The sequence below is a fragment of the Arabidopsis lyrata genome, assembly GCF_000004255.2.
Source record: "Arabidopsis lyrata subsp. lyrata unplaced genomic scaffold ARALYscaffold_4, whole genome shotgun sequence".
In the NCBI taxonomy this organism is placed as follows: Eukaryota; Viridiplantae; Streptophyta; class Magnoliopsida; order Brassicales; family Brassicaceae; genus Arabidopsis; species Arabidopsis lyrata.
The window spans coordinates 13,709,970-13,724,764 of NW_003302552.1; the positions used below are offsets into that span (position 1 = coordinate 13,709,970).

General features: G+C 35.2%; 4 protein-coding genes across 4 annotated transcripts; 3 read left to right on the forward strand and 1 right to left on the reverse strand.

The window, feature by feature from the left end:
- The first annotated feature begins 1,178 nt into the window (after positions 1-1,178).
- Positions 1,179-1,920, forward strand: LOC9315296 (pleckstrin homology domain-containing protein 1). Its single transcript, XM_021027843.1, has one exon. The coding sequence runs from the start codon at positions 1,312-1,314 to the stop codon at positions 1,747-1,749; it is 438 nt and encodes a 145-aa protein (XP_020883502.1). The 5' UTR covers positions 1,179-1,311; the 3' UTR covers positions 1,750-1,920.
- Positions 1,921-1,989: 69 nt separating this feature from the next.
- LOC9315297 (UDP-glycosyltransferase 71D2) lies at positions 1,990-4,003 on the forward strand. The gene is made up of 2 exons (XM_002879184.2): positions 1,990-2,253; positions 2,354-4,003. The coding sequence occupies exon 2, from the start codon at positions 2,397-2,399 to the stop codon at positions 3,798-3,800; it is 1,404 nt and encodes a 467-aa protein (XP_002879230.1). The 5' UTR covers positions 1,990-2,253; positions 2,354-2,396; the 3' UTR covers positions 3,801-4,003.
- On the reverse strand, positions 4,004-5,938 carry LOC9315298 (FAD-dependent urate hydroxylase). Its single transcript, XM_021027842.1, is given in 7 exon segments — positions 4,004-4,224; positions 4,226-4,665; positions 4,748-4,976; positions 5,061-5,223; positions 5,302-5,367; positions 5,460-5,606; positions 5,686-5,938. Coding segments are annotated over 7 exon segments (1,326 nt in total). The 5' UTR covers positions 5,886-5,938; the 3' UTR covers positions 4,004-4,143.
- Positions 5,939-13,125: 7,187 nt separating this feature from the next.
- On the forward strand, positions 13,126-14,758 carry LOC9317134 (UDP-glycosyltransferase 71D1). The gene has a single exon (XM_002879185.2). The coding sequence runs from the start codon at positions 13,232-13,234 to the stop codon at positions 14,657-14,659; it is 1,428 nt and encodes a 475-aa protein (XP_002879231.1). The 5' UTR covers positions 13,126-13,231; the 3' UTR covers positions 14,660-14,758.
- Positions 14,759-14,795: the final 37 nt, after the last annotated feature.

A 14,795-nucleotide genomic window follows, 5' to 3' on the forward strand; every position in this document is an offset into this window, starting at 1 on the left:
TTTATTAAATGAACTAGACAAAACGGGTGGTAGATGTTCTAATGATTGGACATTTTCCTCATAGATGCCAAATCTCTCCGCCGAGTTAGGCATTGTCTCCTCTTAAAATCGGTCTGCAATTATCAAAATAGAACAAACCACTAACTCCGACAACTTTGGGAAGACTTATTCTTCTTGCTTTGACCAAACCCAACATCTCTTCACTTAATTCCAAAGTCATCATTTCAATCTCTCCCCAAACTTTAAACCGATCCGGCAACACCGTCGTTATTAAATGGTCTAGAGTGACATCACGATGTGGTCGATGACTTGGTGTTTCTTCTCGATTATGATCGTTGGATTTGCGAAGAATTTGAGTATATGTGCATATGAGAAGACTTGGGTTCTCAACTGAAGTTTGGGTTCTCGGAAGAATCGAATAGGAATTTATAGCCGATGAAGTGATCGTGAAGTGAGTTCGGTGGCGAGTAGATTCCTAACCAATCGTCGCTCCAATCATACCTCCAACTACCTCAACGTCCTCGTTGACGCTAACCAGATTCGTATCGTGACGGAGATCGTCAAGAAGTTCGAGCTGGTTTACAACAAGGTTATGGATACAAAATTGGTGGAAGATAGGTTGGTGGTGAAACTGGAACCGCCGCAGTAAGCTTAGATCGTAAAACAGGTTCATACGACGATTTCAAAATTTAAAATCTTTTCATGAATCTAAGAAGCAGATTTCAAGAGAAATCTTGCCAAAATTGAAGAATTTTAATCAAGATTAACTATTTCCCAAACTCTGATTTCGATTTTTAACGCAAATGGTTTTTGGATTGAATTTCATAGAATTAGATTTGGGGATTTTTAGAACTCAGTTAAAGAAGAAGAAAAAAAGACAGAAAAAAAAAACTACGATGAAGAAGAGAATACAAATATAATTGGATGGATTTGGGTCCCTCATGGTTGAATATGTAATTTTTAGTAGATATTAAGGGTTTTTAGACTTTTTCTACATATTTTGATTTAAAAGAAATTGTTAAATAAAATTAAAAATAGAGAGTAGCATTCTAACCTAACTTTTCTTAGTAAGCGGCTTTCTAGCGATTGTTTCCTATACTACCCAACAACACTTCTTACGTGACCCCATAAAACAACAGAGAGCCAGCGTAATCGCGACCGACCTCACTGAAAGAGCGACCAAAACGCAGCGTTTTGACAGCAATTGAGTGGATACCGAATCACACAATAATACAGAAAGACATTAAAAAAAGCAATAAAGGAATCCATCGCGCGACGAACAAGTCGTGGTGAGATTTTAGGAAGACGAAGATGGAGAGTATCTGGCGAATCGCGACGGGCCAAGATCCTAACCGTGAAGATTACGAAGGGATCGAGTTCTGGTCAAACCCTGAGCGTTCTGGTTGGCTCACAAAGCAAGGCGATTACATCAAAACCTGGCGTCGTCGTTGGTTCGTTCTCAAAAGAGGGAAGCTTCTCTGGTTCAAAGATCAAGCCGCTGCTGGAACTCGTGGATCTACGCCGCGTGGTGTGATCTCCGTTGGTGATTGTCTCACCGTGAAAGGAGCTGAGGATGTTGTGAATAAGCCTTTTGCTTTTGAGCTATCTAGTGGTAGCTATACCATGTTCTTCATTGCTGATAACGAGAAGGAGAAAGAAGAGTGGATTAATTCGATTGGAAGGTCGATTGTGCAACACTCGAGGTCTGTGACGGATTCTGAGGTTCTCGATTATGATCACAGGCGGTGATTATTATTACTATCTAAATGTGTGATTTTGTTGTTGTCTCTCACTCTTTTGGCCTTAGGGTTTTTTCGTGGAATGTAATACTCTCTTTTCTTTAAAACTATGATGTTATTGTACCTTGATCGTGATGTATCTAATGCCTCAAGTTTCGAATCGATTCTCTCTTTGTCATGATTTTTATCCTATTTGATTCAATGAGTTCCTCTTATCTTTTGAATGATTTAGTTGTTCAGCTTGTATAAGTTCGATCTGTTTAGGGTTTCTGAAAGAGGATTTGGTCTCTGCAATGAGTTAGATCAGTAAGAACGATCTCCCGGAATCTCATTCTAGTTCAGTGGTTTTGGAGATGTGAGATTGATTTATAGAAATGAAGAAAGTGAGAGATGCAGGAAAGTAGCTTTCTTTGGTTGTGGGTCAAATTCTTATCATCTTTATCTACCTACCATTATTTAAACCTTTTATGTGATATTTTCTCTCCAAACTGTTTACGGACACCTCAAACATTAGGTAGGACTTAGGAGCAACGCGTATCACGTGTGACAGAGTGATACACAAAGTCAATTGGAGGAAGGTTACTAACTATATTCTTTTCTTTGGTATGTAGCAGACGAGGCTGTGGAGGAAAGAACCAAAGGTGTCTGTTGTTAGAGATGAGGAATGCAGAGCTCATCTTCATCCCTACACCGACTGTTGGTCATCTTGTTCCGTTTCTTGAATTTGCTAGGCGTCTGATTGACCAGGATGATAGAATCCGTATCACCATCCTCTTGATGAAGCAACAAGGTCAGTCTCATCTGGATTCCTATGTTAAATCAATTGCCTCTTCTCAGCCCTTCGTTAGATTCATTGATGTTCCTGAGTTAGAGGAGAAACCTACACTTGGTACACAGTCTGTAGAAGCTTATGTATACGATTTTATTGAAAAAAATATTCCTCTTGTGAGAAATATTATCATCGGTATCTTATCTTCTCCTGCATTTGATGGAGTCACGGTCAAGGGATTCGTTGCTGATTTTTTCTGTCTCCCAATGATTGACGTTGCAAAAGATGTAAGTCTCCCGTTTTATGTGTTCTTGACTACGAATTCGGGGTTCCTAGCTATGATGCAGTATCTGGCAGTTCGACATAAGAAAGATACCTCAGTTTTTGCAAGAAACTCTGAAGAAATGTTGTCGATTCCTGGATTTGAAAACCCTGTCCCAGCCAAAGTTCTGCCGTCAGCTCTGTTTGTTGAAGATGGTTATGATGCTGACGTTAAACTGGCTACATTGTTTACAAAGGCCAATGGAATCCTAGTGAATACCTCCTTTGATATTGAGCCTACCTCTCTGAATCATTTTCTTGAAGAACAAAATTACCCTTCTATTTATGCTGTTGGCCCCATATTTAACCCGAAGGCCCATCCTCATCCAGATCAGGACCTCGCCCGTTGTGACGAGTCGATGAAATGGCTTGATGCTCAACCCGAGGCATCGGTTGTATTCCTTTGTTTTGGGAGTATGGGCAGCTTAAGAGGTCCTCTAGTGAAGGAAATAGCACATGGACTTGAGCTATGTCAGTACAGATTCCTCTGGTCACTCCGCACAGAAGAGGTGACAAACGATGATCTTTTGCCAGAGGGATTCATTGACCGTGTCGGTGGACGGGGAATGATATGCGGTTGGTCTCCTCAGGTGGAAATACTGGCCCATAAAGCAGTTGGAGGTTTTGTGTCTCATTGTGGATGGAACTCAATAGTAGAGAGTTTATGGTTTGGTGTGCCAATTGTGACATGGCCAATGTATGCAGAGCAACAGCTCAATGCGTTTCTGATGGTGAAGGAACTGAAGCTCGCAGTGGAGATGAAACTCGATTACAGTGTACATAGTGGTGAGCTTGTAAGTGCAAACGAGATAGAGACTGCTATTCGTTGTGTAATGAACAAGGATAATAATGTTGTTAGGAAGAGAGTGATGGGTATCTCTCAGATGGTCCAGAGAGCTACGAAGAATGGCGGATCTTCGTTTGCCGCTATTGAGAAATTCATACATTACGTGATAGGAGCCAGGACTTAGCCTTTTCTTATCGGTTTCTCCATAAACTGTAACCTTGATTATGCTACAGTCCTTTGAATCTGCTTTGTCTCTATTATTTTCTTTTCTTTTCTTTTGTCATCAGCTTTGCTTCTAATTATGGCTGTATTGGTTTCTTTGTTAGTCAAACTTACTCTGCTCTAGAGGCCTTCCCTCTCATAGCATAAACGAATTACATTGTCTTATTCTTTTACATTCAATTCACAGAGTTTTTATTATCTTCTTTGAGATTGTTCCTCTGATTATACATTGTTCAAGTCCTATATCTAATGGAACAAATGCTTTTAGATCTCACTACATAGACAGTTCAAAATGGCTGCCAAATTCAGCTTTTTGAAACATAGAGAGGCTCACACTCAAAGTTTGTGTGTTCCAGAATTGGTCCGAGAGGATTGTCCCATTGCACTGACAATATTGTCTCTAATGGAACACACAAGAGGATTGTCCGACTGCAGAAGTTTTCCAACTAGGTTTGCAAGTGCTGTCAACCGGAATACCTGAGACCATCTCTCACTCCTATATGATTCCATTGCCCCTTCAATTGATTCGGTCCCTCCATTCATTGCAGTGGCAAGTTTATTTGCCAGAACAACTGAATCTTCCAAGGCACAACAAGCACCTTGTCCAAGATTTGGAGTCATTGGGTGCCAAGCATCTCCAACAAGAACAACCCGACCTTTTGATGCTCGAGGAGCAATACCAGGCCAAACCCACTGGTCTACAAGAGGATCTCTGCTGATTGCATCATCAGGTGTTTGATCGATGAGGTTTTGCAGATCTTCTGGCCAGGTACTAACCAGTTCCTTGGCTTGTTTTCTTAGGATAGCTGGATCTGTAATTTTGGGACCTGCATGTCCCAAGATTTCTGATATTAGGAAATGAAAGAAGGAATTATCTTTGTGGAATGTGTGAGAAGTCTTGAACTCTACCTAGAGATGGGCTGTTGAAACAGATGAACCAGTAGACTTTTGTTGTAGATACAGGTACATATGCAGCTCGAAGCCCTCTACCGAATATGTAGTTCACCTTTTGCTGAAATGGCTGTCCATTTGGAAAGAACCCGAGGCCACGGAAAGCGGAATAACCAACGTATTTCGGCTCACTGAACCCCATCCAAGTTGCAACCTTAGACCGGATACCATCACAACCTATAACAATCTGCCAAAGACACATCAAATCAGCTAAGGCATATATGTATAATAAACACATAACCATTAGGCTCAGAGATCAAGAGAAGAATACATTTGCAAGCAACCGAGTTCCATCTCCAAGTTGAAGGAGAGTGTCACCATTGACATTGCTTTGTATACTTTCTAGTTTTGAGGAAAACCGAATGGTTTGCGGAGGAAGCTGGCTTGCAAGTGTTTTCAAGAGTACTCGTCTCTCCACCGCCCGAACTTCTTGGCTATACAAGACATATGCTATGGTTCGTTAGACACACGATGAATCAAATGGAATGCTCAAGTTATGAAGTAGCAGCTACCTTTGATCATTGTCTTTAAATTGGAAAGAACGAAGCTCTCTTCCATCTTCCTTCTTCACTACCACCCTGCACAGCTTATCACACTCAGTTTAAAACCAAGAACACACATTTTAACAAGACCGAATCATCTTTTTGATATGGGCAGAAAGAAACTGTACCCTTGGATTTCAAGAAACTGTTTTCGGAGTTGAGGTCCAACGGAGATGTCGTCAAGAACACGCCACCCATTCTTGGATAGCGTCAGAGATGTTCCTCCGGTCCGAAGCGACTCTGCCTGCTCCAACACCACCGACCGGATTCCAAGCCTAACCAAAATCTCCGGTTAAGTGGCTCTGAGTTTCTAATAAAATTCAAAGAACCGGTTTCTGTAGTTTAAATACTTACCGGTGAAGAGCAACGGCGGTGGCAAGTCCGCCAATCCCGCCGCCAACAATCACTACTTTCTCCTCTCGGTCAGCACCGCTTGTTTCGGCTCTGGTACTCATTGCTAAACAAACCGGTTTTGTTCCTGTTCGAACCGGAAACCATCTCTTGCTTCTGGCCAAGAAGGATTGGAGAGGATAGATCGGACGCACAAGAGACATAGCCACGTTACAAGTGGATTCGCTTTTTTTTTTTAATGTATAAAATCAATTTTAATTTGTAGCCATCGTCTAGACTTTATAGACTTTATATTATTTTAGAACATCAACAGTTGTCGTTGAAAATTCTTTGATACATTGTTATTTTTCTTAGGGATATTTAGATTCAGCATATGTATTTAGAGTCAATGTTGGGTCCTTGAGGCCACAAATTTATAATTCAGAAAATGTGTCTATGCCCTTTAATTATTGGTCTATTTGTTCTTGGTGGCGTCAACTCCAATTTCAACTTGATGCGTACACAATATTTTAAAATAGTCCGTACCAAAAGAAAGTTCAATAACCAACAAGGCAACTATGTTGTAGTCTTTTGACTTTGAAATCTTAGAAGTTTCCACTTACCCATTTTTAGAAGTGTTAAATAGCACTGTTATCTAAATTCTTTTTCATTTACATCATTAAACTCTATGCAAAAGAAAAAAATACATTATGAATTCCCATAATTAATATGCATTATTTATAAGTGTGGACATCCAATACACTTATTAGATGAACCATGATATCAAGTACCAAAACAAAGACAAGTATAACACTAATTATGTGATAATCACATTTATAAATATTGGTTTATTTAGTCAAAGTTCCACATCTAAAACAGAATAAAATATATAATTACGTAAGGAAACATGATATGCAACATGTTTTGTTCACTCATGAAACACATTGTCCTTTGACCAACATATGACTGACTGAAAATCACACCAGATTGAGGCCTTTTGTTCTTCAAACCCCATGTCAACAGATGCAGAATTCGTGGCGGCATCATTCTGTGCATGTAAATGTGTTTGTATGAGAAGGATTTTGGAGGAATTGGGTCTGATGGAAGCAAGCAATACCAAAATCTTGTGTGATAACATTTCAACAATCAAGTTGCTTAAAAATCCAGTGTTGCACGGTCGGAATAAGTATACTAAAATATTATATATATTATGTGTAAATGTTTATGTAAAACTTAACAAATAAATTGAAATTGAGAGAAAAAAAATATTATTTGTTAACAATATGACGTAACATCCACGTCGTTGCATACATCTATGTCATCAAAACTTAATAGTTTATTGCTATTGTGGTGACAAATGTACGTATGATTTTGCACAAATTCATAAGCGGATAATAAATTTTAATTAATGCTTTGTTATGAATTAGCACGATGCTATATTTGATGTATGAATCGAACATAATTTTGTAGTTGGCGTATGAAAAAAGCCTATTTCCCGTTCAACATCCAGTGATGATTTTTCTATAGCAAAAAAAAGCATCCGGTGATGTTTTTTTGGACTCTTTTGTTGGTTTTTTTCTTTTTTTAATTATTGTATTATATAATCATTTATTATATGATTGGTATTAGTCCGTGTTAAAAAAATCGCTAGACGCTAGTTTGGCGGTGAGGGTGGGCCTAGCGCATAGCAAAAAAATCAGAGATTAAACGGAGATTAATCGGAGATTAGTTTTAGGGCTATTTACTGTTTTTAAAATATATTAATCCATTATAATTAAGAAATTTATATAATATTGTTTTTAAAATAACATGAAATGCATAAAAATAAGATTTTAAGCTTATATTTATTATTTGTATACAAATTACGAATATAAGTAGGACGTTTTGAATTTTGGATCCAAAAAAAAAAATAGTAAAAAAAAAAAAAAAAAATTGAGCTAGGCGCCGTCTAGGCGGACAAAAAATTGGACCAGCGATTTTTCTTACCGGTTTGGACAAAATCGCCGCGGTTCCCCTCCGATCAGCACCTAGGCGACCAATTTTTAGAACAGGGGTATTAGTTAACTTATATATTAACATATTTTATTCATCATGATAATTTAATTTTCACAGACTTATATGTTATTTATTTTTTTAGTCTTTTTCATATATTCTTAAACTAACCAATCAATTATTTATTTGTTCAGTCTATTGTGATATTCCTCCTCACATTTCAGCTTTTTGCTCAAAAAGCTTAGAGTGGATGCAACTCAACCATAATGCTCTTGATGTTAATATGTTGGTGCGTGTGAGAAGTACAGAGTTTCGCTTGCTTAAACTGGACGGTGTATGTGTACCATTTGTTATCCTGCTGACATAGTCTTTTATACATTTTTGTATTCCTCCCTCTGTTCATTTTTAGTTGGTGGTTTAAGAGAATATTTTTGTTCTAAATAAGATGATGTTTTTAGTTTTTAATGTAATATTAATTAGTATTTTTAGTTTTGTCTATTTATATTCTCCAGATTATTTTTCTATTGATTAGATAATAAATAATTGTTTAGTTTATAGATAAACAATAATTAAATGCTATTTTAGTCGATGTACAAAAACAGTGAAGTATTTTCAGCTTTTATCTCTACTGATTTAGTTTTTTCATACATAAATCGTTGAATTTAAGGGATTTCGAGCTGGGATTTGATGAAAATGACAAAAAAAAAATTGTAGCCTACTATTGTAGGTCACTATTACCTTCCTGTCATTTTCATCTCTTTGAACTAATCTCTCATGTAAGATAATACTTTAGGAACACTATTTTTTTGTGTGTTTACTTACCATTTGTTTGGCTTCTTTTTCTCTTAGTTGCACCGCATGATTCAAATCCTATGCTGGGTGGAAGTCTCTCTTTGCATAGAGAATGACTCGGGGAATTTTGTTGTGAGAAGAAGAAATTCGTTTGATCTGGAAAAAAACTCAATGCGCTTATCTCCATTCTTCCATCTCCATTCTTCCATCATTTGACCCACTTTTGGCGGTTTGGCCCATCACCATGATCTCTAGAGCATTTGAGCTTGCATCAACTTCTGTTAAGACCTTACTTCATTGTGTGGTTAAGAGTTTGTGTTGAGTGTGGTAGGGTTGGTGGGACAGCTGAGAAGATGGCAGCGATGAAAGCTTTAGTTGACGCAGAGTTAATCTTGGAGTAAGACTCTATCACTATTTAAATAATTAATGTAATTGAGCTATGATTGATTAAATAGGTCAAATGGATCTACTTCATTCCATAGTTACATTTGACCGTTTAATATAAAACTTCCTGAGTATCTAAGTCACAATTTGAGTCATTGGTAATATTTGTAACCCAATTTCAATCATCATGAGATGTCTAATGGATTGAAAGATATAAATCTCTAAGAGCAAGTCCAATGGTAGAGTCCTTAAAAAACTCTTAAATATTTTTCTAATTATAAATTGTGACAATTTCAAAATAAGAGTTTGTGTTTAATCCTTAAAATTTTCATTGTCCAATGGTACAGTCCTTAAGTGGGTTTCTTAAATAAAAAATATTATTTTTAAAAAGAATATTATAAACATTTTTATTTGATAAAACTTACTAATTATTACAATTTCCTAATCGGAACTAAACTCTCTGATTTGACCACTTGAATCTCTGATTTGGTGTACCAAAGTGGTACCAATATGATGAATTGAAATCGCCGGTGGTGAACAGCTTCGATGGAGATGACGATAACGACAGACAAAGACGAATTTCCGATTGCATGTTTTTCATTTCAACGGGTCGAGTGTCGAAGAGATTGGTTCCGCCGTTGGCCTTCGAGAAAGAGAGAGAAAAAAAATTGTCGCAGAATAAAAAATACAAGAGATAATTTTTTTTTTGGCTATTATATTTTTTCTTCACCCAATCACAAGACAACACAACAAAGATCCTTAACAAATCTTAGACCATCCTCATTGATGGGCTCTTAAGATTTGTCCTAAGAGCCCATTAATGAGGATGATCTTAAAACTCTAAGCTAAGAAACGATTCTTAGTCTAATATCTTGTTTTCATTAATTTTAATTATTTTTTAAGCTAAGAATTTCACTAAGAAACATCATTGGACTTGCTCTAAGAGCATCCATAAGACCATGATTAATGGGAGGTTCTTAAGAAAATCTTAAGCTGGATCTTAGCAATAAATGATTAAAATTAAATCCCAATTAAGCCATTATTGTTAAGAGAGGTTCTTAGCTAAACAACAAAAACATAGTTAAGATCCATATTTTACAAATATATTACTTAAATACTAGAAATTAACCCGCGGTACACCGCGGGCCTATAATTTTACTAAATAATAAAATTAATTTTTCTTTTTCAGGTTGAGAGCCCGCGGTATACCGCTGGAAATATTAATTTTACATGTTGTGACATTGATTTTAATATTGTATATTTTTAGTAGAGAAAATTGTGTAGTGTATGAAAAAATGATAAATTATTTACAATAAAAATCTGTCATATTAATTATGATTTAGCGGTAAAATGGAATTTTGAAATCTTGGTAATGAATGTTTTAGGGGTAAGGAAAATACTATGTTTTTAGGAAAACATATACTTAGACACGCCGCACGCGTTTGTATTAAACAGATATCAAAACAAAAAAAAGAATTAAAATCGTAGAAACATTACATCATTAATAGAAAATAGAGAATACACAATGAAAATAAAAATTAGATTGCTCAAAAACTGAAGCATAGATGCTGAGATATCAAAACAAAAAAAAGAATTAAAATCGTAGAAACATAACATCATTAATAGAAAATAGAGAATACACAATGAAAATAAAAATTAGATTGCTCAAAAACTGAAGCATAGATGCTGAGAGAAGTTTGTGTGGATGAATGAAAAATGATTTGCCGAATAGCAGAGCCTATATTTATAATGTTTAGAATTATGTTGCTTTATTAGGGTTTTAAGAAAAGCATATTCTGCAAAATATTCTATAAGTAATTAGCGTAGATATGCTATAGTTAATCGCATCAGAATATCTAAACGAAATTAATTTTAGTTTCTATCGTTAAAGATCTTAACATATTTGATTTGCGCTTTCGCGATTTTTATAATTTTGCAGTAAACCAACTTTATGACTTTCCATAGTTCAAGATCGTAGAGAATATTTGATGGTTAATCTGATAATTAGAAGATTCTATATATCTTAGCGAAATTTTTTCCCTAAATAACGAAGAAGTTACCATATACTTCGGAATTGTATTTGTTGATTTAATATTCGATTTTAAATTGAATAATTTACATAGAAGTTACCATACAAGTCCGGTAAGGTTTCTTATTTTTGCTGTCAAAAATACTCATATATCCGATTATCATTATTTCTATCAAAAATACCCAATTTATTAACTACATTTATTTTATAATAATTCAAAATAATATAAATATAACATCAAATAAAAGTGAAATGAGAATTATATAATTCTGTTTAAATTAGATCGAGAGATTGTAAAAAATTAGCTCAAATTTGTTAATTAGCATTAACTCATCATATTTTATATCTTTTTCTGTAAAAATCGTGAAGAATATATGTCATAAATAAAGAGTTTAGATATAGAAATAGTTAAAAATATAGATATTTTTAGAGTTTATAAATTAATTTCGTTTTGGATATTGCCAAAATTTAAAGAAAGATCCAATTGAATATTTTTGGTCACAAAAAAAACCTACCCATAAAGATTAAAATTTAGGATTATAGTTATTTCAAATTTTAAACTAATTTAGATTTTATAATTTTCATAAATACGAAAATAATTTGTTCACCTATATCAGAAAATATAACTAAAACAAATTACGTAATATTATATAAAAATTTAAAATAAATAACTATTTTCATTTTATGGTGTAGACAAATTATTATTAGTATTTATGTAATTTAGTTTCAAAAATAATTTAGAAAAATAACAAACATTAAATTTTGGAACAAAACAAATTATTTTCGTAAGAATTTGTCCCCAAATTAATATTTACAAAATATTTATTTTAATCACATATTCTTTCTATATAAAAATAAGTAGTTAGATAATTATGGTTAGAAGTAGTTAAGGTAAATAAAAAATATGGTTAGTTTAGAGATATCATATATATATATATATATATAACAAATAAGATTATTTACCATTAAAATAGGTAACTTATTTGTTTTGTTATACGCATATTCTCTTAAAGAAAATTAATAATTAGGTGTAGGGAGAAGTTAAGGAAATTAACAAATATGAATTAATAAAGGAATTAATTTCGTTTTAATATTGCCATAAATTTTTTCAGTTTGAAATTAATAAAGGCTTCATTTATTAGTTTGAAATTAAGACAACATCCCTAAAATTGCTTATCCAAGATCCGAATAGACTAAAACCGGGTCAAACCCGGATCCAAAAGAATTAAAGCAAAAAAGTACTGTAAAAATGTATATGTAGATTCCTAAGATTTATTTCTAAAACACTATGGATAATCATGCTCTAATTAACGTTGGTATGTTATGAGATTTCTTAAAAGACAAAAAATAATAATATTTTAATTTTGCAATTATAATCTAATATTTTAATATAAATAGACCATTGATAGAGCTGTACGTGTTTTTAGTTTGTAAGAATGTATCTTATGCAAGAGCTTTTAGACATTCTCTCTTTTTCTTCTCTTAACTGTATATTATTTTTTTTTTATTTTTATTGCTAAGAGTTATACTAAGAAATGCACGTTAATGGTGCTCTTAACTTTATATATAAAGTGACTCAGACAAAACATGTTAGCTGAAAATCTTGTATAAAATGGAGATTCTCTGGTTCAAATAACTCTGTCATTGATGTATTTTGTTTTTGTTCACTAAATAATTAGAAGATTGTGGATCCCACTCTACTATCTTTATATGCCGGCCATTATTTTAACTTTTAACTTACCTTTCCTCTCAACTCTCAAGCTTGGTAAGGGCCACATCAACGTTAGGTAGGAGCCCTGTTCTAAAAATCCCCGCCTAGCCCCGATTACTCCCCGCTTAATCGCTAGGTCCACCCTATCCGCCTCGATTAATGACTAATCCCCTAAAAAATCAGTAACCCGATTATTCTCCGCCTAATCCGATTACTTCCCGCCTAATCCGATTATTTTCCACCTTATCTTATATACCCCGATTATTTTTTAGATTGCAAGTATAAAAAAACCTTTTATTTTTGTTATTCAATCATTTGAATGGGGAGTTTGTGATGTTTTACAATAACTTGTGTTCAAATTTTAATAAAAATCATAAATTTGTAATAAAAATCATAAATTTTTACAATATTGGATTAATATATTTTAAAAATATTAAAATAACCCTAAAACTAATCCCCGATTAATCCCCGATTTTAATCCGATTTTCCGATTAATCGCTAGGCCCATGCCGACCGCCCGACTAGCGCCTAGCGATTTTTCAAACAAGGGGTAGGAGCAATAATCATCACATATGGCAAAAGTCAACATTAAGGTAACTAGTTGTCTTCTTTGATATGTAGATTGAAGAGGAAAGATCAAAAGCTATCTGTTGTTGTTAGAGATGAGGAATACAGAGCTCATCTTCATACCAACACCAACCGTTGGTCATCTTGTTCCGTTTCTTGAATTTGCTAGGCGTCTCATTGAGCAAGATGATAGGATCCGTATCACAATCCTCTTGATGAAGCTACAAGGTCAGTCACATCTAGACACTTATGTTAAATCTATTGCCTCTTCTCAGCCCTTTGTTAGATTCATTGATGTCCCTGAGTTAGAGGAGAAACCTACACTTGGTGGTACACAGTCTGTGGAAGCTTATGTATATGATGTTATTGAGAAGAATATCCCTCTTGTGAGAAATATAGTCATGGATATTTTATCTTCTCTTGCATTGGATGGAGTTAAGGTCAAGGGATTTGTTGCTGATTTTTTCTGTCTCCCCATGATTGACGTTGCAAAAGAGGTAATAAGTCTTCCTTTCTATGTGTTCTTGACTACAAATTCCGGGTTCTTAGCGATGATGAAGTATCTAGCAGATCGACATAGTAAAGATACATCGGTTTTTGTAAGAAACTCCGAGGAAATGTTGTCGATTCCTGGCTTTGTAAACCCTGTCCCAGCCAATGTTCTGCCATCAGCTCTGTTTGTTGAAGACGGTTATGATGCTTACATTAAACTGGCTATATTGTTTACAAAGGCTAATGGAATCTTAGTGAATTCTTCCTTTGATATTGAGCCTTACTCTGTCAATCACTTTCTTGATGAACGGAGTTACCCTTCTGTTTATGCTGTTGGCCCCGTATTTGACTTGAAGGCCCAGCCTCATCCAGAGCAGGACCTGGCCCGTCGTGACGAGTTGATGAAATGGCTTGATGATCAGCCCGATGCATCGGTTGTATTCCTTTGTTTTGGGAGTATGGGCAGGTTAAGAGGTCCTCTAGTGAAGGAAATAGCTCATGCACTTGAGCTCTGTCAGTACAGATTCCTCTGGTCACTTCGTACTGAAGAAATGACGAACGATGATCTTTTTCCCGAGGGATTCCTTGACCGTGTCAGTGGACGTGGAATGATATGCGGTTGGTCTCCTCAGGTGGAAATACTGGCCCATAAAGCAGTTGGAGGTTTTGTGTCTCATTGTGGATGGAACTCAATAGTAGAGAGTTTATGGTTTGGTGTGCCAATTGTGACATGGCCAATGTATGCAGAGCAACAGCTCAATGCGTTTCTGATGGTTAAGGAACTAGAGCTCGCAGTGGAGCTGAAGCTTGATTACAGGGTATATAGCGATGAAATAGTAAATGCAAACGAGATAGAGACTGCTATTCGTTGTGTAATGAGCAAGGATAATAATGTTGTGAGGAAGAGAGTGATGGATATCTCGAAGATGGCGCGGAAAGCTACGTGTAATGGTGGATCTTCGTACTCGGCTATTGAGAAATTCATACATGACGTGATAGGAATTAAGCCCAAGCCTTTTCTTGTCCAATAAGTTACTTTATACTAAAACTTGTTCTTGAAACATCTGCGAATGAATCTTGCTGAGATTTGATTGTTTTTATTGTTGAATCAATCTTTGTTTTTATTGCAATATCTTAGAACAACACACCAAAGGAACACTTTATCAA